Source organism: Rhinopithecus roxellana, chromosome 15 (assembly GCF_007565055.1).
Source record: "Rhinopithecus roxellana isolate Shanxi Qingling chromosome 15, ASM756505v1, whole genome shotgun sequence".
Lineage (NCBI taxonomy): Eukaryota > Metazoa > Chordata > Mammalia > Primates > Cercopithecidae > Rhinopithecus > Rhinopithecus roxellana.
Window position 1 is genome coordinate 77,534,356 of NC_044563.1, and position 25,289 is coordinate 77,559,644.

Below are 25,289 nucleotides of genomic sequence, written 5' to 3' on the forward strand. Positions count from 1 at the left end.
GGATTCTTTTAGGGTAAGAGCCATTGAATAGCCCTTCTTGGGGCCGGATGCGGTGGCTCACACCTGTAATCCCAGCACTTTGGGAGGCTGAGGCAGGCAGATCACTTGAGGCCAGAGTTTGAGACCAGCCTGGCCAACAAAGTGAAACCCCATCTCTACTAAAAATACAAAAATTAGCCGGGAATGGTGGTGAACGCCTGCCTGTAATCCCAGCTACTCGGGAGGCTGAGGCAGGAGAATAGCTTGAACCCAGGAAGCAGAGATTCCAGTGAGCTGAGATCGCACCACTGCACTCCAGCCTGGTCAATAGAGGGAGACTCTGTCTGAAAAGGAGAAAAAAGAAAAAAGAAAAAAAAGCCCCTCTTGTACCTCAGTGTAAGAACTTCTCTGACTTAGGCCTTGTTGAACCTTATTGGCATTCTCTCCTTCCTTCCCTTTGTCTTTCCAGATAAACCTGAGGTGTGTCTTTCTTTCTTTCCAGTGTATAAAATTCTGGGCCCAGACCAACACAAATGACACTTGTCCCTTTTGTCCAACTCTTAAATGACGGACCTGACTGGGGAGGAAGAAGAAGAGAAACTGATGTGAACAGGAAGCGCGGGTTCAAGATTTCTAAAACTCTATATTTATACAGTGACATATACTCATGCCATGTACATTTTTATTATATAGGTAATGTGTGTATAGAAAGTCTGTATTCCAATGTTCGTAAATGAAAGTATGTATATTATGCAGAAACAGTCTGTTCCCCCTCATCTTGCAATTCCTTTGGGGGGATGCAGATTGTAGGGAAGATGATGTTTAGTTTGGCCTGAAATTATGATATCCCTGCCCAGGGCTGTTTTCAAATATAATATAAAAACCACCTAGGAACCTGCTGTTGCTCTAAGGCCATTCTGCTTTGGTTTGGCTCAGCCTCTAGTCCATTTTCTTAAGGCTCATGTATGCAGATTTAAAGCCTGGTGCTCACCCACTGTCCAACCAGATGCCTTGCTTACTGAAAGCCTCCAGAAGCCTCAGTATTGTTTTAGCCACTCTACTCCAAATGGATAAAATGAGACTCTGATTGAGGAAAAAAAAGTAACCCTAGTAGTTTGACTTCTTATTGAATATTTTACTGTGTTAACGCTCATTATTTATACAGACGTTAGGTTTACAGAATATTCTGTTTTACATCACCAAAATTCACAGTCCGAGAATAACAACATAACCAGGTCCCAGTTCCTCCATGCACCCCACAAGCTTCTGTCCAATCTATTTTCTGGATAGAAATTAGCACAACCCACAGGTTTTTCCTGGGCCAAGCCTTCCTTTGCTGCCACTGGCTTGGCTTCTAATCAAGCTCTGACCAGCCAACATTGTGAAGTCCTCACCCTTTCCCATTCACTTCTGGTCTCCTAGTCTAGCGAATCCCCCTCCCCCTGAAGGTTAAGGCAGTTGGTTCACAACCAAGTTGTTGGGTGACCTTGGGTGAGCTCCAGACAGGCACTGGGGTGAGGAGATGTCTGTGCAAAATTAGTTGCAGAATGATCTTGGGATGCTGGATTTTAATTTTTGAAGCAAGAAAGTTATGGGGGACATATTTCCTGTCCTGGGAACAATGGAGACCAAAGTGATACTAAGAAAACAGTTTGGATTTCAAATTTATCAATCACTTGCTCTATGGGTAGCTATCAGGAACTAGATCATTTTCCACCTCTGCTTGTCGTACTTCTTAATTTTAGGTTTTATACCTGGGAAAGCTGTGACTCTGTTAGAGCTTTGAATCTTTTCCTATTCTTTTATCTTTACTTCTACAGAGAATGGCCTCAGCTCCCTTCTCTTTTAGAATTAAACAAGTAAAAACTAAGAGTTAACTTTTTTAAAAAACTGACTCCAGGCAAAGGACATTATTATACTACCAATAGCTGATTTTTTTTCCATTATGGGACCTAAAATGCTTACAGGTCCTAGCAATACATGTCAGATAGCAAAGACTTTTCCTTTCAGACCCAACTAAATGATCTCCTGTCGGCTTTTGATACTCCTCTCCTTCTTTGTCTTTCATCCCTGCCTGTCACCTCACAGATGGATTCTTTCTCATTTCTCTTGCCTCACTTGCCCAGGTTTATTGACTAGCATCAGTTTAAGGAGCTGGACTTCCTGGGACCTCCTTGGCATCTTGTAGGGTGATTGGAGTGGCCTGAGTACTCAGCTCTTCAGAGGTCAGGTGACCCACTTTCTTTGGTTAATGAAATGTTACTGTCTCCAGGTTAGTAGCTGTCATGAACAGGAAAGGTGGCAAAATGGAAGACCAGTTCCATTGTTCTTTTCGTTTAGGGGATTCATTTTTTTATCTTGTAATCTTAAGATTTCCTCTCCCCTCAACTTTATAGCAGCCTTAGGCCACCTGCCGTATTTTTCAGTATCCCTTGAAAATTTAGAAATTGGAAATGAGTGTAAAGCATATTGTTTCTTTTTCAAAATCCTCTGAAGCCAAAGGAGTAAAGAAAAAAAAAAAAAAGGAAGTGGTGAGGAGGGGGCTTAACTGCTTCCCAGTAAAGATCCTAGAAAGCCCATTCTAGCAGGATAAGTGTTTTGGAGAGTTGTGCATGGGAGCGAGCGCCTCAGTATTACTATTTCTTGTTCAGGATCAGTCAGAAAGCAACACGAGTGTTGGCCACCCCTGTTCTCCCTTCTCCCTCTGTCCACTGGCCTGCAATGATAAAAGCCATGCAGACCAATGGGAAAGGCCCCAAATACAGTGAGTGGAGAATGGGACAGTCATTTTTCAGGAGAATTTAAAAATAGAGATGTATAATACATATTTTTACAAGCAAGAAGCTGTTAAGACTTTTTTTTTTTTTACACTTATAGTTTTGGGGTAGGAAGGAAGTAACTGTAAAAAGAAAAACAAGTGCAAGTTTTCTTTAAAAAAAATAATAGGCTGATGGGACTTGCTATTAAAGGGGTTGAATTTTATGCCCTGGAAAGGGCTGGGAAAAAGCCAGTTTTTCCCAACATGGGTAGAAATTATAAAGCAGAATGTGGCATTTTCACTTCATGGTAGCAGTTCTGGAAGTTTATTTACACAGTAAGTTCCGAGCTAGAAGTGGACAGTCTCCAGTCTTCCTGTCAGGCTCTGTAGTTATGGGGTGTTCCCAGTCAGCCAAAGCAGCACCAAGTGCAGTGGGAATGAAGAGAACCCAGATAAAAAACTGACTCAATATTCTTGTTTTATTGGTTTATGGCTTGTGGGCAGCTGGCTGAGGCCAGGAACACCAGAGGCCCTCCTTGTATTTCCTTCTCCCTTATCAGGTAATTCCACACTTGGCAGGTCCTATACCTGGAAGCAGCGTGTTGACCAGATAGGAGTAGGATGCAGTGGGTATACCAGGAAAATCCAGCTCTTCCCACTAACACTGATACCGTAGTTTACTATGCTAGAACTGATAGGGAGGTAATGAACTTGGTCCCCACTACCTAGCCCAAGAACCAGCCTGGGTACCCACGTACCATTAGGAGCCGGGAGGGGAGAGCAGGATAGGGGAAAAAGATGGCCTTCATCAAGGAGCTCTTGTGGTGGAGAACATAAGGAAGCCCTGAAGCTGCCATCCTTTCTCCAGGCAGCCTTGATACTGAAGGCAATGATGTTAGAGCCAGAAAGCACTGTATTTCTCATACTCCTGATATAATACTAGTGCCACTGTGTGATGCTTTAGTCAAATAAATGGAGGGGCCATTAGAGAGGGCAGGAAGGCAATGAAACCACTCTGAATTATGTAAAGATCTTGCTACTTCTTATAGCTTAATAGGAAGAAATCCAGGCAGGGGTTATAGGGCATCAGCTGTTGAATGAATCTTCAACATTATGCTTTTAAGGATTAGGAGGAAGAGGTCTCCTACCTATTCCTTTTAGCACCTTGGCTGCAAAGCTCCAGAGGAAGATTTGGGGGAAAGAGTGAACCTGTGACCAGGAAGACAGAGCCCAGCCCTGCTATATAGTCCAGTTGCTCTCTCAAAGGGCACCTGGAGCTTAGGGGGTTAGGATATTTTGGTGCTACCTATCATATGTAGAATAAGGGTTCAGGTAGAGACAAGTGAAATTAATATGGTACAAATTCATGTGTTAAGTGGAACTTTTTAGTGGGCACTTTATTTAAGAGAGCTAAAAAAAGAGCTCTTTGGCTAGATAAGCCCTTCCCATCTCACTTTTGGTCAGGCTGCAACCACAGAAAAGAAAACATTGAAACAACACCCATCTTATGAGATGGGATGCTATCTTGGAGATGAGGTCTAAAACTAGGACTGGTGAGTGGTTTTGTTTCTGCTTTTCCTAGCTTCGATCCCACTATTCCCTGTCTTTGTACTCCCTCTCCTTCTCCTCTTTCCAGCCGCCCCCATTTGTATAAATATTCAATCTAGTTTTTTTTTTTTTTAATTCAAGAGGCAATCTTTGCACCAATGTTAGGCTTGTTTATACAGTCCCTGTCTCTGAAGCAAATAGCAAACTGTGCATCCTCTCCTACTGACTTTGGCCAGCAGGGAAATAAGCTTGGTCTCTTCTCTGCCAGGGTACCACAAGGACACATGCCAGGGTAACCTGGGTGTGATGCCAGTACTTCTGAAACTAAGAAAAGAAGAATACTTTGGGTTGGAGAATTTAAAGGAATGGTGGACAAAGGTTCAGGGCTGAAGTTTCAAGCAGCAGAATTTCCCAACTTAAATTTGAGGTGACCAAGAGTATTCCCGCCACCAGAGTGCTTCTTTCTTCTCTTTTCTATTTCCTACAGGTACAGTCCCTGGAACCCACCTTGCCAGCCTTTTCCTTCTTCTCCATCAAGGCAGAGGCATTTGGTGGGTGGGGAGGGTCCTGAGGTGCTCTGGCCACAGGTGCCATCTGTGTCTCCTACTTGTGACCAAAGTGAACCACGGAGGTGTGGTCCAGGGGAATCTCTATCTTCTGCCCATGGGCCTCCTCACTTCAGCAGGGAGATGTCATCAGCAAAGTCATCATGCTGCTGGCGCAGGCAGCGGAGGCAGCGCCACTGACACACCATGAGGCAGAGTGGCAGCATGAAGAGGGCGCAGATGGCAGCCATGACATAGGCTATGGTCATGAGAGTTGACTCATCTGTCTGTGGAATGTTGTAGCCACAGTCTTCCATGTCCGGGGTGACAAAAGGGCCTTCCACCGCTGCCGTCCTGAACTCATCGTGCACTGGGGAGAGGGTAAATGTGAATGGACAGCTGTCATTGTCATAGAGCAGTTTGGGTTACATAACAAAAAGAACTTCCTGATAGTGAGGACTTGAAATTAGCCCATGCAGAAGCTATCCAATCTCCTTTCCAGGAGATATTTAGGAGCAGGCCGGGAAGCCAGCACCAGGTGGAGGCCTGTCTCTCCTCCCAAGTCACTGGGAGTAGCAGCCCGCCCTTGTATACCCAGCCGGTAGGAGTGATAACTACAAGTCAGTAGTTCTGAATTGACCAAAAGCCACACCTAGTAAACTTACTTTCTGCTGCTGAAATTCAACTGCAAAACCCTGCCACCTTTCTGAAGTAGCATTCAACCTCACCATGTGGCAGCTGACAGGGTCACTATAGGCTCAGCCTGCTACCCTTGCATCAAGAGCTTCCCAGGGTACACAGGTAGCTCTTGCTGCTCTCGGTTTCCAACAGAGGTTACCAATCCAGGCAGTGGTCATGGCAGGCAGTACAAAAAAAGGATGAGCATTGACACTAACTTTTGCACAATTGTTGACTTGGGTTTGAGGCAACTGTTACTACCCTCCTCTAAACTGACAGGCCCAGGTATACTAACTGTTGTTTGACAAGGAAAATATGGAGAGACTGACCCCAAACCCTCAGCCCTGGCACTCTCACCATGGCAAGCGCTGACAGCAAAGCCAATGCGTTTTTGGGCCCGATCAAAGACAACGTAGAAGCCCTCCATGATAACAGCTCCCATAACAGTGCCCGTGGATGACTGTGAGATGGCAAACTTGTAACAGTCGTCTTGGGACGTGGCCACATCTTCCACTGGCCGCAGGTATTGCTAGGGGTAAGCAATCACAGGGTGAGTGTCTTCCTCACTCTCCTTCACCCCATCTCTGCCTTGTAGGCATCTGTGCCCTTCCCTTTACCATCCCTGAGCTCTAACAGGTTTTCTAAGACCCCTTTACCACTGGACACTACTCATCTGTTTTGTCTTCCAAGTTCTGGCAAGCCATACCTGCTCACTGTCTCCCAGTGTGTACTTTTAAGAGAGATCCCCCTGACTCAGGCTGGGACATACCTGCGGAAGGATGGTGATGCGGAAGGACTGGTTGGTAACCTCACCCATTAGGTAGAGTGAGATGACTGGGAAAATGTTCCAAGGGGTGGTGCCTGCTTGCCAGCACACCAGCTGCTCTCCTAGCCAGAAACCGTCAGGGAACTTCTCTGTCTGCATTGACAAGAAGGGGTAACAATGAGGAAAAGACTCTTTATCATCTCACCCCTCCCATGTTCGGATACATTAACTGGGCCCTTCATTTGCTTTTCCAGTGAAATATCCAAAGTGGGGAGGGATAAACCAACCAAAGAATTACAGGAAGAGAGTAGGAGTGTGATGTCAAACTTTTGTACCAGGGAGATTGTGTGATGAGCAAAGTGACAGCCTTAAAGAAGGGGAAGAGTTTTTTTTTTTTTTTAAACAGAGTCTTACTCTGTTGCCCAGGCTGGAGTGCAGTGGTGTGATGATGGCTTACCGCAACCTCCACCTCCTGGGTTCAAGCGATTCTCCTGTCTCAGCCCCCCGAGTAGCTAGGATTACAGGCTCGCGCCACCACACCCAGCTAATTTTTGTACTTTTAGTAGAGATGGGGTTTCACCATGTTGGTCAGGCTGGTCTTGAACTCCTGACCTAGTGATCTGCCCACCTTGGCCTCCCAAAGTGCTGGGATTACGGGCGTGAACCACCACGCCTGGCGAGGGGAAGAGTGTTTTAAGAGCTCTGAGTAGAAGGGTCTAAGTGCAGACATCTTGGCTGTTGCTGAAGAATGTGACTCTCACCACCTCCCTCTGACACTGTACCATCTCTTTTACCCCCATCCTTAGTCCACTCACGGAGGAGGCTGCCTTGATGGATTTGACTGCAGCTTCAAACACTTTCTTGGGCAAACGAAGGTTGGTGGTGCCACTGTCCACAATGCTCTTGTCATAGTTGTACTAAGAGGGGAAAAAGAGAGGTAGAAGAGCAAAAGGTTTTTGATGCTGGGCTCTGGGCAGTAGGAGGTTATTGCTGGGGCCGCGGCTGGCTTGGCCTCTTGGCTTTGGCACCTTCTAAGTGTACTTGCTTGGACAAGTTAACCTCTGTGCCTCAGTTTCTTCATCTCTAAAGTGAGGATAAAAATAGTACCTACCTAAAAGGGTTATTGTAAGGATTAAATAAATGAACAATTTAAAGCACTTAGAATCGTGCCCAGAAGATAGAAGGCACTCGGTAAATGTTTATTCTTGTTATCTTGGGTTGGCAGGTAGTCTCCAGACTTGAAAATAAAAATACCCTGTATAGTGCTTTTAACTTTTCTTCGTTTCTTTTTTTTTTTTTTTTTTTTTTTTTTTTTGAGACGGAGTCTAGCTCTGTCACCCAGGCTGGAGTGCAGTGGTGTGATCTTGGATCACTGTAACCTCTGCCTCCTGGGTTCAAACCATTCTTTTGCCTCAGCCTCCCAAGTAGCTGGGACTACAGGTGCCTGCCACCACACCTGGTTATTTTTAGTAGAGATGGGGTTTCACCATGTTGGCCAGGCTGGTCTCGAATTCCTGACCTCAAATGATCTGCCCCGCCTTGGCCTCCCAAAGTGCTGGGATTACAGGTATAAGCTACCACGCCCGGCCGCTTTTAACTTTTCTTAGTACATTTATATCTATTCTAATTTAACGTACATAAGAATCTAGGGAAGGAAGACATAAATGATTTACCTTTTATTGAGTACTGCCAACCACAGAGATAAACACTTTATACATTATCTCTGATATTCTGAGCAAGTTGTTTTTACCTGTTTTGCAGATAAGGAAACTGAAACACAGAATAGTAACTGGCCTAAGGGTACATAGCTAGTAGAAATCAGAGCTACATTCAGATCTGGGTCTTCCAGACTCCAAAGACAGACTCTTCATTCTATCACCCTGTCTCACAAAAGACTTGCCCAAGGCTACAAAGCAAGGCAGTGACTAGAGTCCAGACATCAGAGCTAGTTCCATTTTTTGTTTTTTTTCACTACCAGTCCCTAGGCCCCAAACCTCAGATCCTGCTGTGTGACCATTAAGCCCCTGACTGTTCTAGGCTCAACTTCCAACCCTTTCTGCAGGTCCTATTACTTCTGCCTCATCCTCTCAACATCATAACCAGAGGCTTCCTTCACATTGTACTGCCTACCGCTTTACGTTCCCTGGGTCTCCCTTGGTTTTATTACCTCCTTGCAGTCCATTTTCAGATCCTGTCCATTGATCTCCACCCGCACAATGATCACTTCATAATACCACTCCCGCCGGATGGGTGTATACCAGAGACTGCCTGTGTACAGCGAGTGGTCGATACCTCCAATGATCTAGGGGAAAAAAAAGGCAGGTACCTGTGTCCTGGCACAGAAGGAGAGTGAGTCCCCCAATGACCAAGCAATAAGAGCAATGATTTCTTGGGGTGGCAAGGTCTTCTACAGGCTACCCTTTTCATCTTCCTGCTTCTAAACAAATCATGCCCAAAGTGATACCTAGTTTCTTAAATGTGTTCAGGAGAAAAGACTTTCTGGGATTTTTGACTATTTGTTTCAGAATCATACAGCCCTTGATATAAAGTTATTTAAATCTAAACTGCCACAATAAATGTTGAATGAATGGTTATTTGTTTATATTATAAGTTTTATTTTCTCTGCTTATTGGAGAACCATTCACCATTGTTCTAATTAATTAATAAATAGACACACTTCTTTATATCTCTGCCTTCTGACCATCAAACTGAATAATTTAAATTCAACAAGTCTTATTTTCATTTCCTTTGAAATTTTCCTAATTGCCTTCCTTTCTAAGTTTACCATAGGTGCCTTGATTCCTTTCTAGAATAACTCAAAGAAGAAAAGAATGGAAAAATAAAGTGAGGGTAGGGAATATAAAGAGGTTCCTCCTGATTCTAAGTATCAGAGCCAAAACTATGGTGTAGCTTTCAGGGAGTGGGGAGGATGGCACCCATCTCTCCCTCAATGCCAGGACCTCCCCTCTCTGAGGACCTACTCACCATGCTCCCTCCGACAGAGGCCAGCACTTCAGACTGGTTGAGGGGGAAACCAGCACCACAAAGCTGCAGGGAGAAGAGGTTGGGAACGTGGGTCTGCTTTACCAGAGAGTCGAAGAAAGGCTCCAGGGAGTCATCAGGCTTTGGCAGAAAGAGACAAGGAGTGAGTCTTCATACGGACCTAAAGACAGAGGCCAACTTCCTGTCTAAACTGGAAGGCAAATTTGAAGGCTTGGGGGATGGTCCTTGGGAAAGACCATCTTAAGGCACTGAGATTTGGCAGAGGAAGGATTAGCAGGAGCCCTGGCAATGCAAACAGGACAGTATTGATGGGTTCACAGAATCATAGATTTTTTTTTTTTTTTTTTTTTGAGACAGAGTTTGGCTCTCGTTGCCCAGGCTGGAGTGCAGTGGCTTAATCTCAGCTCACTGCAACCTTCACCTCCTGGGTTCAAGTGATTCTCATGCCTCAGCCTCCTGAGCAGCTGGGATTACAGGCATGCGCCAATATGCCCAGCTAATTTTTGTGTTTTTAGTAGAGATGGGGTTTCACCATGTTGGTCAGGCTGGTCTTGAACTTCTGACCTCAGGTGATCTGCTTGCCTCAGCCTCCCAAAGTGCTGGGATTACAGGCGTGAGCCACCGCACCCGGCCAGGTTCATATATCTTTGATCCCCCTATGCCTAACCTGTTTCAGATTTATGGGGACCTTTATTAAAGATCTTAGAGTGGCCGGGCGCAGTGGCTCATGCCTGTAATCCCAGCACTTAGGGAGGCCGAGGTGAGCGGATCACCTGTGGTCAGAAGTTTGAGACCAGCCTGGCTAACATGATGAAACCCCATTTCTACTAAAAATAAAAAAAAATAGCTGGGCGTGATGGTGGGTGCCTATAATCCCAGCTACTCGGGAGGCTGAGGCAGGAAAATCGCTTGAACCCAGGAGGCGGAGGTTGCAGTGAGCCAAGATTGCGCCATTGCACTTCAGCTTGGGCAACAAGAGTGAAACTCCGTCTCAAAAAAAAAAAGATCTTAGAGTACATAGAAACCACAGCCTATTCCTGTACCTATCACAGCTTCTGTCACTATAGTTCTGCCCTCTATAGGGCTAAAATTTAGACTGCCACCCTATACCCATTAAATAATCCTTTAAACTGATTGTTTCCCTCCTTCCGCTAATTCCCCTTCTCTCTTCTAATTCCTTCTCTGTGTAGTGTGCTGTGCGTGCAGTGTGCATACAGTGTATAGGGCCAAGCCCTGTTCCTCTCACCCTGGCAATCTCAGCATAGGCCAGCCCCAGGATGCCTTCCCAGTTGGAGCCGTTGATGAAGAACTTGTCTGATTCAGTGATGGCAGCAATGTTGGCACGCACAGTGACGTTGGGGCCATGGGGGATGCTTACCAGGTCGGTGCCCAGCTCCCCTTCCCACTTGCCCTGGGTGTAGGGCACATACACACCCTTCCGGAGGTCCCGGTATGTGCTGGACCTGTGGAAAGAAGGTAGAGATCTGTGGATGCATAACCACAACTGGTAAACTGGTATAAGGATCTCAGTTAAACCTACTCCCAAACGCCACCGTATCTCATCTTAGGGGAATCCTAGAGTGAATCCTAGCAGCTTTCAGGCTGCTCAGCAAAACATCCCTAGACTCATCACCCAGAACAGAGTGTAAAGTGGGCTTGCAAATAGATGAAGGGAACCATTGCTGAGGCTTGGTCTCCTGTCTCTATTGCTCATATTCCTAGATCTTGAGCTCAGGCCCTGTGAAGAACAAGCCTGGGCTTTGTGCATTGTGCCTGCTGCTGCTGCTGCTGCAGGGGCAGCTAGCGGGCATCTCTTCCGCCCTCTGGCTCCATCAAGCTCCCAGAGAAAAGGAACCATTGACTCTCTTACTGCCTTGGAACCTAGTGGTACCATTCTTGTGGTAGAGAAAGTGCCAGGCAGGGTGAATGTGGCACCTCTACAGCAAGTTCTAGAGAAGGGGTTTACACAAGTATCTCAGAAGAGCAGGTTGGTATTACATACCGCTTCTGTGAAACGTGCTCAACATGTGGCAGCCCCACCTGTGTTTAATCACACCACTAACCAGGGCTTCTGTGTGTGGTGGGGGACTGGGATGAGGAGCTGGAATGAATGTCCTTTCATCGATCCTACCTGCACCCTCCTCCCTGACTGCTTCTTTTAGATCAGGACATTAAAGGAGGAAACAGGGAAGGTGGGTTTTACAGCTGCCTACAAATCCAAGGATAGGATTTAAGCTTCTACTCATGTTCGCACACACAGATGTCTCAGACATTGGTGTCCTCTCATCCCTTCCTCTTCCTGCTTTTATGCTAAGGGGGCTTCCAGATTATCCCTCACTGCCTCTTACCTTAAAGCCCACTTCAACCCCCCTTTCACCAGTCCCCCGCTTTCACCAGTCCCCTTCAACCCCCCTTTCACCAGTAAGCAGAATCCAACTGGTGGCACCCTGGGCGGTGCATGGAGGAGGTATTTCAGCTTTCAGTTCCCTGATACTGGTCTAGGCAGAGGGGTTTATGGAAGACCCTTTCCTTCATGTCCTTGGACTATGCAAAGCCACCTAGAGTGGCCCCTGGGTAAGAACACAGCAAGGGGAGCTATCACTGAGGCCTGTTCAGCTTAGACTTAGCTGGTGGTGTCAGAGAACTGAGAGACACCGAGGGGATGTGGGGTTTTCGTCTCCCCATTCAGGCAGAGAAAATGAGCACCCTAAGATTGTTCTGTGAGCTACTGGCCCTTCGTCCTTTCCCTCCCGCAGGAGGCTGCCCTGTCTCAGTACTGAAGCACTTCCTGGCTCCTCTCAATTCACCCTTTCCCATGGTATAGCTCCTCTAACCACCCACTTCACCCTGTCTCTCCTGGTCACTGTCTTTTCTTCGCCCTTCCCCTTCCCTGGCAAGAAGAAAATCTAAGGATCGACTCTTTCTCTCTGTACCCCTCCCCTGACCCTTCTTGGCCCTGGATCCTTGGAAAAGGCACCTCCCCCGGGCTCTCCCCAGGACTCACAGCTGCCTCTGGTAGTAGCGATGCAGGAAGGGGTGGGGGGCAGCACCCACTGCAAAGTTACTGCTGCCTGTATCCACCAGGATGTTGAGCTGTCAGAGAAAGGGGAGAGAAAAGACGGTATAGACAGGAGGCTTCAGACACACCACCTTTATTATCCCTCACCCCCCAGCACAGTCTGCCCCTTAGAATGTCCAGAGTGAAGCTCCACAATGCAGGACTGGTCCAGGCTGGCACCCGTTACCACAACAACCACAGACAGGACTTGGGGTCCTGTGGTGCTGCAGGGGCCAAAGGAACACTTCCCTGCGCCCTCTGAAGGTCTGCTGAAAAACCAACTGAAAAAAGGCAGATTAGTAGAAGAACTAACATGCATGGGAGTCAAAAAATATACGAAGTCAAAGAAATAGCCAGATGGTTGATTTTATACCATCTTGAGGTTACAGAAAGAATGGGAGCTTGGGCCAGGTGCAGTGGCTCACCCCTGTAATCCCAGCACTTTGGGAGGCTGAGGCAGGCAGATCACATGAGGTCAGGAGTTTGAGACCAGCCTGGCCAACATGGGGAAATTCTATATCTACTAAAAATACAAAAATTAGCTGGGCATGGTGGCACATGCCTGTAGTCCCAGCTACTCAGGAGGCTGAGGCATGAGACTCACTTGACCCTGGGAGGTGGAGGTTGCAGTGAGCTGAGACCATGCCACTGCACTCCAGCCTGGGCGACAGAGTGAGACCCTGTCTCAAAAAAAAAAAAAAAAAAAAAAAAAAAAAAAATGGGGACTTGGACTTTGGCAGAAATAGTTATGGGAGGGAGAGGAGGCCAGGCCAGTAAAGGTGGTCTTTTTGTGTGAATGAAACCTCACAGGTAACACCCCTCAGAGAGAACAGTTGATATATGTTTCTTGCAGACCTTTAAACATGTCAGACTCTCAGTTAATCTTTCCTAGATTTGGACCAGGGAGGGCCTCAGAGAAAGCCAGGTGGCATCAATGCAGATTCTGTGCAGATGCAAATCTCCCTCAAAAGCCAGCTTTGCAGGGCCACTTCTGTGTGCTGGCCCTCTGAGAGCCGACTCAAAATATGTCAAAGTAGTATATTCTGGGGTAAAATACCTTGGTTTCCTTTGGCACTCTCAACATGGCCTTAGAATGCTGTGTCTGAGGCCAGCACAGTGGCTCACACCTGTAATCCCAACACTTTGGGAGGCTAAGGCAGGTGGATCACTTGAGGTCAGGAGTTCAAGACCAGCCTGGTGAACATGGTGAAATCCCATCTCTGCTAAAAATACAAAAATTAGCCGGGTATGGTGATGCGCATCTATAATCCCGGCTACTTGGGAGGCTGAGGCAGGAGAATCACTTGAACCCAGGAGGCGGAGGTTGCAGTGAGCCGAAATCATACCACTGCACTCCGGCCTGGGTGAGAGCAAGACTCTGTCTCAAAAAAAAAGAAAAGAGATGCTGTGTCTGTTTCAGTCTATGGAGTCATAACATTTTGCACATCATCTCAGAGCTATGTGGTGTGTGTGCTGTCTCCGTTCCCACGTCTCTCTACCGTCACATCGCCCCTGCTCACTGTGTACCTGACTGACTCTGTCTTCAGAGCCCCCTGCTCCTTTTCTGTTCTCCCAGGAAGCACTCTGGCTTATCCCCTCCGGCTCAGAGAAGACCTATTCTAGGACCTGTACTGGTGAGGGGACCTGTGGGGACCAGGATGGCACATCAGTGTCCATGCATGTGGTTCTGTCCCTGCCACCAGTATGTTGCTCCCCTTCTGTCTCAGAGGTGACACAGACCTAGGAATCCTACTGTCAGAAACAGTGGGGAGCCAGGAGCCCCATAAAATGTCCTGGTGAAAACCCATCTTGTCAGGGCCCTGGATTTGGCTAAGTGAAGAGGGACAGGTGTCTTCTTGGTGTTCCCTTCTGTCCAGCTCTTTCTAGCATCACTTCTTTTTTTTTTTAAGACAGAGTTTCGCTCTTGTTACCCAGGCTGGAGTGCAATGGTGCAATCTTGGCTCACTGCAACCTCCACCTCCTGGGTTCAAGTGATTCTCCTGTCTCAGTCTCCTGAGTAGCTAGGATTACAAATGTGCACTATCACACCGGGCTAATTTTTGTATTTTTAGTAGAGATGAAGTTTCACCACGTTGGCCAGGCTGGTCTCGAACTCCTGACCTCAGGTGATCCACCTGCCTTGGCCTCCCAAAGTGCTAAGGCGTCAGCTACTGTGCCCGGCCTCTAGCATCACTTCTACTTAGCCCTTTCTTCCTCCTTTGAAGGCCTGACCCTACCTTCAGTCAGACCAGAGCCATTTTTTAAATGTCTACTATATCCTCACAGGCAAAAAAAGGAAAGTCCCAACCTTCAGAAAAATGGTAATTTGTAAATTGCATCTAGTCTCTTGCCGACTTTCCATCACCTCAGCTTCTCCCTTGCCCCAGGGGCCTTCATTTCTGTATCTTCTCTCCTCAATCCAGTGAAATCAACTGACCTCAGTTTTGGTGCAGGTTCAGACCTTGTCACCTTGAGCAGATCACTATGCTTCTCTGGACTTCAGTTTCATCCTCTGCCAGATCCTCTCTGGCTCCCTCCTGCTCTCCGTGGTGTGTCTGTGGCTGTGCTGGCTGTGCGCTCCCCCCACCCACCCCCCAACCGAGTGCCTGCTTAGACTTCCTGGCCTCCTCACATCCCCAAAGACTCCTCTGACAATGTCCGGGCCCTCAGACCTTGTCTCCTCCCTCCTTCCCAGCCCCCCACTCCTGGCCTGGTTTCCATTCCCCTCCCTGCCCTTCTTCCCCTACCTCTCTGTACCCGTGGTCTCTCTCCCCGGTCTCTGGGCAGCCACCAGCTCCAGATGCTGCGCTTTCAGAGAAAATCAATAGAGCCGGGAGGCTCAGCAGGTCAGATGTAATCAACCAGGTTAATAATTAAAAAGGCTTCTTCACCCACCCTCTCCCCAGGAACCCTCTTCCCCATTCCCAGGACTCAGCTCCCAGCATGGGGTCTGGCCTCATATTACAGGGCTCCCTGCTATCACTGGACCCCAAAGAAAGAGGATCTCCTCCACCTCAGGTCTTTGTGGCCTGTGCGAGGGAGGGAACATCTGGCCAGTTCTAGGCAAATATGGCTACTGCTTTACACTGGAGTGGAGCTTTGACCTGGGGGCTCCTGCTGTCCCTGCCCCTCCCTGCCTCCCCGTTTCTCTCCTGTGAGGCGGGAGGGAGCTCTCTGCAGAGTACTCCCACCCGAGCCCGGAGGCCCTGGGCACTCTTGCTGTCCTTCTAGCCCCAGCCTTTCCCCCTTCAACCTCAAAGGGGCCCAGGCTGAGCCCAGGAAGGCACGTCCCCCGCCACTCCCATCCGTCTCACCCATCCCAATACCACGATTTCAGGTCCCCACTGCTCTCTGCCTCCCCTCTCCAGCTTCCACCAAAACAAAAAACAAAAAAACCCCAGAATAAACAGTTGGGCTTCTCTCCCGAGCAAATGTCGAGCTTTCTGCCCTCTTCAGTGTGCTCCCGCCCGAGAAAAGTAATTCTGGTCCTGTCCTTCAACGCTTCTAATCCGAGCCCTGGCCAGTCCAGGCAGCCTTTCCCCACTTCTGCTCCATTCCAAAGGGGGGATGCGGGGGGCTCTTACAGGACAGGAGCCCGAGGCAAGGCTGAGGCACTGCTCACTCATGAAACAGGGCAGTTCAGGGCCGCCCGAACAGACGCAGCGGCGGAGGGGCTGCAGTCACCGAACCCCAGCAGCTGGGCTCCCCTCTGGAGTCACTGAACAGGACCAGGGGATGGGACTGCCCTCATCTCTCACAGCCAACTACACCAACCTGCCTGCGGCTGCTCCTCCCAGGCTTCGCACGAGCTGCCACCTGTGCTGGGGAGCCAATTCCCTCCTACCTTCCCAGGCACCCACCTCTTCCTTAGCCCTTTTCCCTCACATAGATACAGCCACCCCACCCTGCCCCCATCTCCACCAAATTTGAATTCTTCCTGTTGACATTTACAGATGCTCATCTCTTCGTTAAAAAAACAAAAACAAAAAACTTCCTTAATCTCACATCCGCCTCCTGCTCCCCTCTCTCCTCTCCCTTCACAACCAAAGCACTTAGCCAGGCTGTCTCCATTTCTTCACCTCCCACGCATTCCTCAACCCATTCTAAAACTGGGTTTCGCCTCCATTCCTCCACTATAAAACAGCCCTTACTACAGTTACCGGTGATTTCATGTCACCAAACACTGAAGGTATTTTTCAAGTCAGCCTTCATCGTCTCAGGTCCTGTGTTCTCTGTCTCCTTGGCAGGCTCCTTTCACAAGGCTTGAGCTTTGGCCCTCTTCCTCTGTAACAACCCTTTCCCACTAAGCCATCTCTCCCTAGATCCTGGTGACATCTAAGCTCCTAACTCCAGCTTTTTCCTCTCCTTGGAGCTCCCGATGCACGCATCCAAGTGCCTCAAAGATACCTCAAGGGCTGGGTGCAGTGGCTGATACCTGTAATCCCAGCACTTTGGGAGGCCAAGGCGAGGGAATCACTTGAGTCCAGGAGTTCAAAATCAGCCTGGGCAACATAGTGAGGACCCCCCCCCCCCCCCGCCCCGCCAACACATACACACACGCACCCACGTCTAAAAAAAATTTTTTTAATTAGCCAGGCATGGTGGCGGGCGCTGGTGGTCCCTGCTACTCGGGAGGTTGAGGTGGAAGGATCGCTTGAGCCCAGGAGCTGGAGGTTGCAGTGAACCACGATTGTGCCACTGCACTCCAGCCTGGGTGACAGAACAAGACCATCTCAAAAAAAAAAAAAAAAAAGGTCAAACTCAGGATGTCCTAAGCTGACCCAATGTGGTCCTGCCCATCTGGTGGCTGCCTTCCAGTATTCCTTATACTAGTGGATGGCATCATCACCCATCTGTTCTGTTAAGTAAGCAGTATCAGAGGTATCCTAACACCTTCCTCTTCTTCATCTCTCTATCCAGTGCATTAACAAGTCCTGTCCAATTAAGCCTTACAAGTCTCTTGAATGTATTCATTCCTTATTTCCTTTGCTGCCCCTAGGCCAGCGTCATCAGCTCACCCTGGAATATCACAATAATTTCCCAGCTGCTTTTGGCACATCCACTCTTGACTTCTCCAATCTGTTTTCTGCACTGCAGCCAGAGTGATCTATTCAAAGTTCAAATTTGACTGTTAACCCTCCTATGTAAACAGTTTTCCTTTGCTATTAAAAACGTAAAGCTAGGCAGGTGTGGTGGCTCTCGCCTGTAATCCCAGCACTTTAGGAGGCCGAGGCAGTTGGATCACCTGAGGTCAGGAGTTCGAGACCAGCCTGGGCAACATGGTAAAACCCCATCTCTACTAAAAATGCAAAAACTAGCCAGGCATGGTAGCAGGCACCTGTAATCCCAGTGACTTGGAAGGCTGAGGCAGGAGAATCGTTTGAACCTGGAAGGTGGAGATTGCAGTGAGATGAGGTGGTGCCACTGCACTCGTCTGGGCAACAGAGCAAGATTGCAAGATTCTGTCTCAAAAGCAAAACAAAACAAAACAAAAAACAGGCCGGGCGCGGTGGCTCAAGCCTGTAATCCCAGCACTTTGGGAGGCCGAGACGGGCGGATCACGAGGTCAGGAGATCAAGACCATCCTGGCTAATACGGTGAAACCCTGTCTCTACTAAAAAATACAAAAAACTAGCCGGGCGAGGTGGCGGGCGCCTGTAGTCCCAGCTACTCGGGAGGCTGAGGCAGGAGAATGGCGTAAACCCGGGAGGTGGAGCTTGCAGTGAGCTGAGATCTGGTCACTGCACTCCAGCCTGGGCGACAGAGCAAGACTCCGTCTCAAAAAAAAAAAAAAAAAAAAAATCCACACCCTTTCTTGGTACTACCCCAAGGTCATAGCACTTTTGCAAAAGCCTCTGGAGTGGGGGCTCTAGCTCCAATTCTTCCTATTCAATAGGAAGTCTATTTTCTTCTGTGTGGGCCTCACAGTTAAAGAGGAAAGACTCTTGTATTCTTGTATAACAAGGCTTTCAGCTGAAGTTGAGATTTAGAGGCCTTCCATTTTACAGAGGAGGAAAGTGAGACCTAGAGTGAGTAAGCAACTTCACCCGTCTTACACAAGCCACAAGGCTAGGATGAGAATCCAGTGGTTCTGACCAAGGCTTAAATGTGGTGTTTCATCTCCTTGGCCTTCCCGTCTCTCCCACTTGGAGAAGATGTATGTGGTAGATTGTTATACTAATGAACCACCCCGCCCCCCACACATGCCCTTGCGGGATCCCCTCTGACAGTGACTCTGGGCTTAGCCATGTGACTGGCTGTGGTCAACGGGATATCAGCAAATGACGCAAGGAGAGGCTTGATAAGCACTTGTGCATTGGGGATTGCCCTCTTGGAACGCTGTCCTCAGATTCCATGTGAAGTAACTCAGTCTTGCCTCCTTCAGAATGAAAGACTTCATAGAGCCAGAGGCCCAACAGGCCTGGATTAGTCCGTTCCCCAGCTGACGTACCAGCTGAATGCAGCCACATGGGTGAGCCCAGGTAGGATTTGTAGAAAAATCACAAGCCAACACACAGAATCCTGAAAAATAAAATGACTCTTGTTTGAGCTACTAAATTTTGGAGTAGTCTGTTACCCAGCATTAGATAACTGACACAAACTATCTGAATTAAATCCTGGGGTCCTTGACCTTGAAGGCACCAACCATAGGTCAACCCCATGAACATCTCTTGCCAGTTTCCTTTCCTCACCAGGCTTCTTGTGAAGTTTCCCTAAAGCACGATGATCTCTCACTTGTGCATCTTTGCATATATTTGTCTGCAACGTTCTTTCCCTGTTCTGATGTTCACATCACACTTTAAACATCCTTTCTCTCAAAGGTCTTGTCCTGACACCCAGATGTGATTAGATTCTTCCTCTTACAGATCCTCAGTAGCACCTGTGCTTCTTTGTCTACCACTCACACTTTTAATCATTTATTTAATGTCTGCCTGTCCCACAGACTATGAACTCCACAAGGGTAGGGAGCGTTTGTATTGCTTATTACCTAATTGTTACCTAACCCTGAGTAGATGCTCCATAATGATTTTTTTTTTAATTGACAGCAACTGCCTCATTCCCTGCAGTTAATTCCCGTGACCCTACAGACTCTTGCTATTTTTTTTTTTTTTAATGGGGCCTCGCTCTGTCACCCAGGCTGGAGTGTAGTGGCATAATCTTGGCTCACTGCAACCTCCGTCTCCCAGGTTCAAGCGATTCTCCCGCCTCAGCCTCCTGAGTAGCTGGGATTACAGGTGTTCGCCACTACGCCCAGCTAATTTTTGCATTTTTAGTACAGACGGGGTTTCACCATGTTGGTGAATATCCACCCAGGGTCCTGTGGTTCTTAGAGCAGTTATAGTGACTCCAGGGCTCCTTGGTCCCAGAACCTTGTGAGTCAGCTTCATCTGCTTTTCCTAAGTGATTTCCAGACCTGAGCTTACCCAAGGCTGAGAAAAGGGGGCAAGGAAGGACAAAAGAAGCCTAAAGTCAGCAGCTGGGAGGGGCTTATGGCCAACAGAGCACACAGCTACTGCCTCAGAGTCCAGCAACTGGGTCCTGTCCAGGTTCCTCCCACCTTGAACAAATCAGCCAACCCTGTGCAAATGGACTCCTTTTCCCAGCTAGTTCTTCTGCCTTCCACTTGCCTCTCCTGGCAGTAGCTGGCCATTGGTACCTGGGAGCAAGCAGGCTCCTTGGTGCCACTTACCCCACCTCTGGCTGGTTTTTCAAGGAGTCCCAATGTGGCTGGGTCACCCCAAACCTTATCTAGTGTACCTTTCCCCCTTTGGATGGGATGCTCCATTTCTCTGCAGCCTCTAACCCAGCTCAACTTTTTTTTTTTTTTTTTTTTTTTTTTTTTGAGACAGAGTCTCGCTTTGTCGCCCAGGCTGGAGTGCAGTGGCACGACCTCGGCTTACTGCAAGCTCCGCCCCCCAGGTTCACACCATTCTCCTGCCTCAGCCTCCCAAGTAGCTGGGACTAAAGGCACCTGCCACCACGCCCGACTAATTTTTTGTATTTTTTTTTTTTGGTGGAGACGGGGTTTCACCATGTTAACCAGGATGGTCTCGATCTCCTGACCTTATGATCCACCTGCCTCGATTTCCCAAAGTGCTGGGATTACAGATATGAGCCACTGCACCCGGCCAGCTCAATTAATATTTATCAGTGCCTCCTACTCCAATAAAATAATGGATGTCGATGGTCCAAACATTTATGACAGTAGTTTTCAAAGTTTTTTTTTTTTTTTTTTTCTAAAGCAGCAGAATCAGTCAGGTGCAGTGGCTCACACCTGTAATCCCAGCACTTTGGGAGGCCGAGGTGGGCAGATCATGAGGTCAAGAGATCGAGACCATCCTGGCTAATGCGGTGAAACCCTGTCTCCACTAAAAAATACAAATAATTAGCCGGGCGTGGTGGCAGGCACCTGTAGTCCCAGCTACTGGGGAGGCTGAGGCAGGAGAATGGCATGAACCCGGGAGGCAGAGCTTGCAGTGAGCCGAGATTGCGCCACTGCACGCCAGCCTGGGCGACAGAGCGAGACTTCATCTCAAAAAATAAAATAAAATAAAATAAATGAAGCAGCAGAATCCTTTCCCCCTTTTCCAATTGTATGCAGGATCCTAGTGTACAAGAGAGAAAAAGGCAGAGATCTTCTGTTTGAAGGGAAGGTTTGATTTCCTCTGCTTCCATCCCCTGCCTGTGCTGGCTCTTGAGGCATCTCTTCAGCACCTTTAGCCTCTGCGGAACCCACATGGAAAACCCATGCTCCACAAGGTATCACGGCAGCTATTCACCACCTGCTTTTCATTGTCAGACAGTAAGTCCTTCCTGTTATTTAACCTTGTCCCACCCACAGGTTACAGTGGCTTGAATCTTCTCTTGCTCTGTCCTCAGCTGAAAATGAAGCTGACCTCTGGCATCTCCCCCCATGGCACTTGTGTCATGCTCAACACATGGGCTTGTTTGTTCAAGTCATTGGGAGATGTGGAACTCACTCCTTGTCCTACCTGTCAAAACCTCCACAGGCCTTGAAAAGAATAAGTGGTGGCGCCGGGCACAATGGCTCACGCCTGTAGTCCCAGCACTTTGGGAGGCTGAGATGGGCGGATCACTTGAGGTCAGGAGTTCGAGACCATTCTGGCCACATAGTGAAACCCCGTCTCTACCAAAAAAAAAAAAAAAAAAAAATATATATATATATATATATATATAAAAATTAGCCAGGCGTGGTGGCGTGCGCCTGTAGTCCTAGCTACTTGGCAGGCTGACGCTGGAGAATTGCTTGAACCCAGGAGGTGGAGGTTGCAGGGAGCCGAGATCGTGCCACTGCACTCCAGCCTGGGCAACAGAGACCCTGTCTCAAGAAAAAAAAAAAGAAACACTGTTGGGATTCGCTGACCTTGAAAGACTAAGCAAGAAGACACCCAGCCTACAGTGGGCAGCAGAGAGAGTAGCCCCAGAGTGACAGCAGCTCGGTAGATATGGTGACAGAGGATAAGTTAGCATGGAGGAGACAGAGCTTGGCCAGTTTGCTCTGAGGAAAATGACCTAGGAGTCCCAGCTCCCCCATGTCAGAATCCCCCCAGTACTGCTGATTCTTAAAAGTCTCCCCAGCACAGCCCAGCTCTCCTATTTTGGGAACCACCTGGCTACAGTACCCGAGGCTGCGGTACTACGGATGTACTCAGGTGCTGTTGCATCCTGCCAGGAGAATCTCAGGGCAGCTCCAGAACTCAGAAAATGTTCTGGCTCCTTCCCAGAACTCTCCCCTGCCCAGGCACCTGAAAGAGAAGGCTCCCAGGAGAGACAGAAGTTAGTCATCAGGTATGGGCGCTTCCCTGGGAGGTGTTTCTCTTCCTAGATTTTCATTTTTTTGAGACAGAGTTTCCCCGTCGCCCTGGCTGGAGTGCAGTGGCACGATCTCAGCTCACTGCAACCTCCGCCTCCTGGGTTCAAGTGATTCTCCTGCCTCAGTCTCCTAATTAGCTGGGATTACAGGCACATGCCACCATGCCCAGCTAATTTTTGTATTTTTAGTAGAGACGGGGTTTCACCACGTTGGCCATGCTGGTCTTGAACTCCTGACCTCAGGTGATCCACCTGCCTTGGCCTCCCAAAGTGCTGGGATTACAGATGTGAGCCACTGTGCCTGGCCTCTTCCTGGATTTTCAACTGGAATTTTCTGCCCAGCCCTTTATTGGAGAGGCCCAAGAAGGGTTCCTGACCTTCCACCTTAGTGCTTTTAGAGAGAGCACACTCTTTCTCAATGCCCCCTCACTCCCAGCTAAACTCTTCTTTACTGGTCTGGGGAGTAGAGGAGAATTTGGAGTGACAGGATGAGGGCTCCAGCAAGGACTTATGTGCAACCTGAGGCCCAATCCAGGAAAGCCAGTGGTGGTTGCAGGGACTGGAGTAGGCAACTTATGGAGCTGGGGTCTTGCTGGCTTTGTCTGATTTGGAAGGTGGTTCTTTGAGCTCGATGGTTTTCAACCTTTTTATTATAAAAACTCTTTTTTAAAAAATATAGGCCGGGCGCGGTGGCTCAAGCCTGTAATCCCAGCACTTTGGGAGGCCGAGACGGGCGGATCACGAGGTCAGGAGATCAAGACCATCCTGGCTAACATGGTGAAACCCCGTCTCTACTAAAAATACAAAAAAGCTAGCCGGGCGACCTGGCGGGCGCCTGTAGTCCCAGCTACTCGGGAGGCTGAGGCAGGAGAATGGCGTGAACCCAGGAGGCGGAGCTTGCAGTGAGCTGAGATCCGGCCACTGCACTCCAGCCTGGGCGACAGAGCGAGACTCCGTCTCAAAAAAAAAAAAAATAAATAAATAAAAAAATAAAAAATAAAAAATAAAAAATATAACCCAGAAGTCCACTGTATAAAAACAATAAAAGCAAAGTTATCCTGGGAGGCTCAGGAGATTTGGGCAGGGGGATGGGGATGGCTTGGTGACAGGAAGGGTGGGGATCTAGAGTGTTGACTGCTCCCAGCCTTCTCCTTCACCACTGAGGTCCCTTTACAGAACCCTGCCAAGCACAGTTTGAAGCCATTATAGGGGAAGGAGGGGAAAAAAAGAAAACCCACCTGGCCCTTCTTGGTTTCTGAGACCCTGAGCCCTCATAGTTTTCTGCTGCTCTGATCATTTTCTCTTGCTTCCTTGTCTACACCTAATATTCTTTCCCTAATCATTTTTCTCCTTTCCCTCTCCGTTTCGTCAACGAACAAGACTATTTTTTAACTTGGCTTTCACAGCCTCTCTGTGGATGAGTCCTGTCTGCCTGTCCAGTTCTAACCTCTCTCCAGATTCCCACTGTCAGCTGGTGGCTGAACACTTCCACAGGGATGACCCACTAGCCTCTCAAAGGCAACCAACATGTCCCAGATCGTAGAACACAGGAAGGACATGCCCCAGTATTTGGACTCAGAATCCAAAGACCTAGATTTGAACCCCTACTCTGTTCTTAATGGAATCACTTTGGACGAGACACTTAGTCTCTCTGGGCCTCAGTTTCCTCATCCCCAAAATGGGTATGCTAATACTTATCCCTTATAATTAAAGCAGAATAATAAACATAAACTTTGGTAAACTATATTGTGCTTCCTGGCTGGGTGCGGTGGCTCATACCTGTAATCCTAGGACTCTGGGAGGCTGAGGTGGGTGGATCACTTGAGGTCAGGAGTTTGAAACCAGTCTGGCCAACGTGGTGAAACCCCTGTCTCTACTAAAAATACAAAAAAAATTAGCTGGGTGTGGTGGCAGGCACCTGTAATCCCAGCTATTTGGAAAGCTGAGGCAGGAGAATCACTGGAACCTAGGAAGTAGACGTTGCAGTGAGCTGAGATTGCGCCACTGCACTCCAGCCTGGGCGACAGAGCAAAACTCCATCTCAAAACGAACAAACAAAAAAACTATATTGTGCTTCAAAAGCTTGCCCCTGTTGCTTTGTTCCCTGACAAAAAGTCAGAAGTTAAATAAAGCCATCATCTCCTCTTGCCTGTCTCTCACCCCATACATGTTATCAAGTGCACAGAATAACTGGTTAAACAATGGATAAATACTGATTCCTCCTTTCTACCCTCACTGCCACCACCCTCTTTCAGGCCCATGTATCCTGAGATCCTTGTTTCCATGTCTAGAGTCATGATGCTAGACTCTCCAAGCCATCCTGCATACTGAAGCTGTTTTCCTAGAACTGAAATAGACGATATCATCCCTCTTCTCGTATACCTACAACGATTCCTTACTGTTTGCAGAATAAAACCCAAAGTCCTGTCAGCCCCGCATCCCCACCATGCCTTCTGGCTTCTCACCATTGTTCACGCTTTTCTTCATGAAGCGCTCCTCCTCACCACTCTCCATATTGCAAAGCTTTCTCCTCTTTCGAGGTCTTATTGAAATACCTCCTTTTTGGCTGGGTGCGGTGGTGGCTTATGCCTATAATCCCAGCACTTTGGGAGGCTGAGGCGGGTGGATCCCTGGGTGACAGAGCAAGACTCCCTGTCAAACACACACACACACACACACACACACACACACACACACACACGAAAACAAAACAAAACAAAAACCTCCTTTTCCAGCAAGCTGTCCCTAATACCATGTCAGAAGTAGCTGCTTCTCTCTGTGCACTTCCAAGACCCACTGTTCCACTATTTGTACCAAATGCATTTGGTCTTCTGTAATATTTAGGTATCATGTCTATGTCTCACATTAGATTGTGAGCTGCCCAAGGGCTAAGACTATGGCATGATTTTTCTCTTCTACACACAGTAGGTACTCAATAAATATCTGTTACACTGAATTGACTATCACCAAATTTCACTCCTAACAGTTACCTTATTATCCTGTTTGGTCAGTGATGCTCATAATATCAAAATGAGATAACATCCTTTTATTTATTTATTTAGAGACAGGGTCTCACTCTGTCACCCAGGCTGGAGTGCAGTGGCACGATCTCGGCTCACT

The 25,289-nt window shown here is 48.1% G+C and overlaps 3 protein-coding genes across 3 annotated transcripts in view; 1 reads left to right on the plus strand and 2 right to left on the minus strand.

The window, feature by feature from the left end:
* The window catches only part of RNF214 (ring finger protein 214), a 57,431-nt gene extending 54,612 nt beyond the window's left edge, over positions 1–2,819 (plus strand). The window contains exon 15 of the mRNA XM_030917386.1: positions 482–2,819. Within this exon, the coding sequence (XP_030773246.1) occupies positions 482–547 (66 nt within the window). The 3' untranslated portion in view covers positions 548–2,819. The remainder of the gene's footprint in view (positions 1–481) is intronic.
* On the minus strand, positions 1,094–4,124 carry LOC104665557. The gene is made up of 2 exons (XM_010367414.2): positions 3,326–4,124; positions 1,094–2,142 (listed from the first exon to the last, which is right to left on the minus strand). Exons 1-2 carry the CDS (start codon positions 3,659–3,661, stop codon positions 2,080–2,082), a joined length of 399 nt encoding a protein of 132 aa, XP_010365716.1. The 5' UTR covers positions 3,662–4,124; the 3' UTR covers positions 1,094–2,079.
* Positions 1,094–25,289, minus strand: part of BACE1 (beta-secretase 1) — a 29,987-nt gene continuing 5,791 nt past the window's right edge. Inside the window, exons 2-9 of the mRNA XM_010367413.2 lie at positions 12,282–12,370; positions 10,524–10,740; positions 9,260–9,397; positions 8,442–8,576; positions 7,090–7,191; positions 6,278–6,427; positions 5,866–6,037; positions 1,094–5,200 (exon numbers count right to left, since the gene is read on the minus strand). Coding sequence (XP_010365715.1) covers positions 4,959–5,200; positions 5,866–6,037; positions 6,278–6,427; positions 7,090–7,191; positions 8,442–8,576; positions 9,260–9,397; positions 10,524–10,740; positions 12,282–12,370 — 1,245 coding nt within the window. The 3' untranslated portion in view covers positions 1,094–4,958. The remainder of the gene's footprint in view (positions 5,201–5,865; positions 6,038–6,277; positions 6,428–7,089; positions 7,192–8,441; positions 8,577–9,259; positions 9,398–10,523; positions 10,741–12,281; positions 12,371–25,289) is intronic.

Excerpts from the sequence above, each read along its gene's own strand:
- LOC104665557 (XM_010367414.2), bottom strand. The coding sequence starts at position 3,661 with ATGAGAAATACAGTGCTTTCTGGCTCTAACATCATTGCCTTCAGTATC. Across the intron at positions 2,143-3,325 it reads GGTCAACACGCTGCTTCCAG|GAAGTCCAGCTCCTTAAACT; the intron begins GTATAGGACCTG and ends AGGAGGTCCCAG.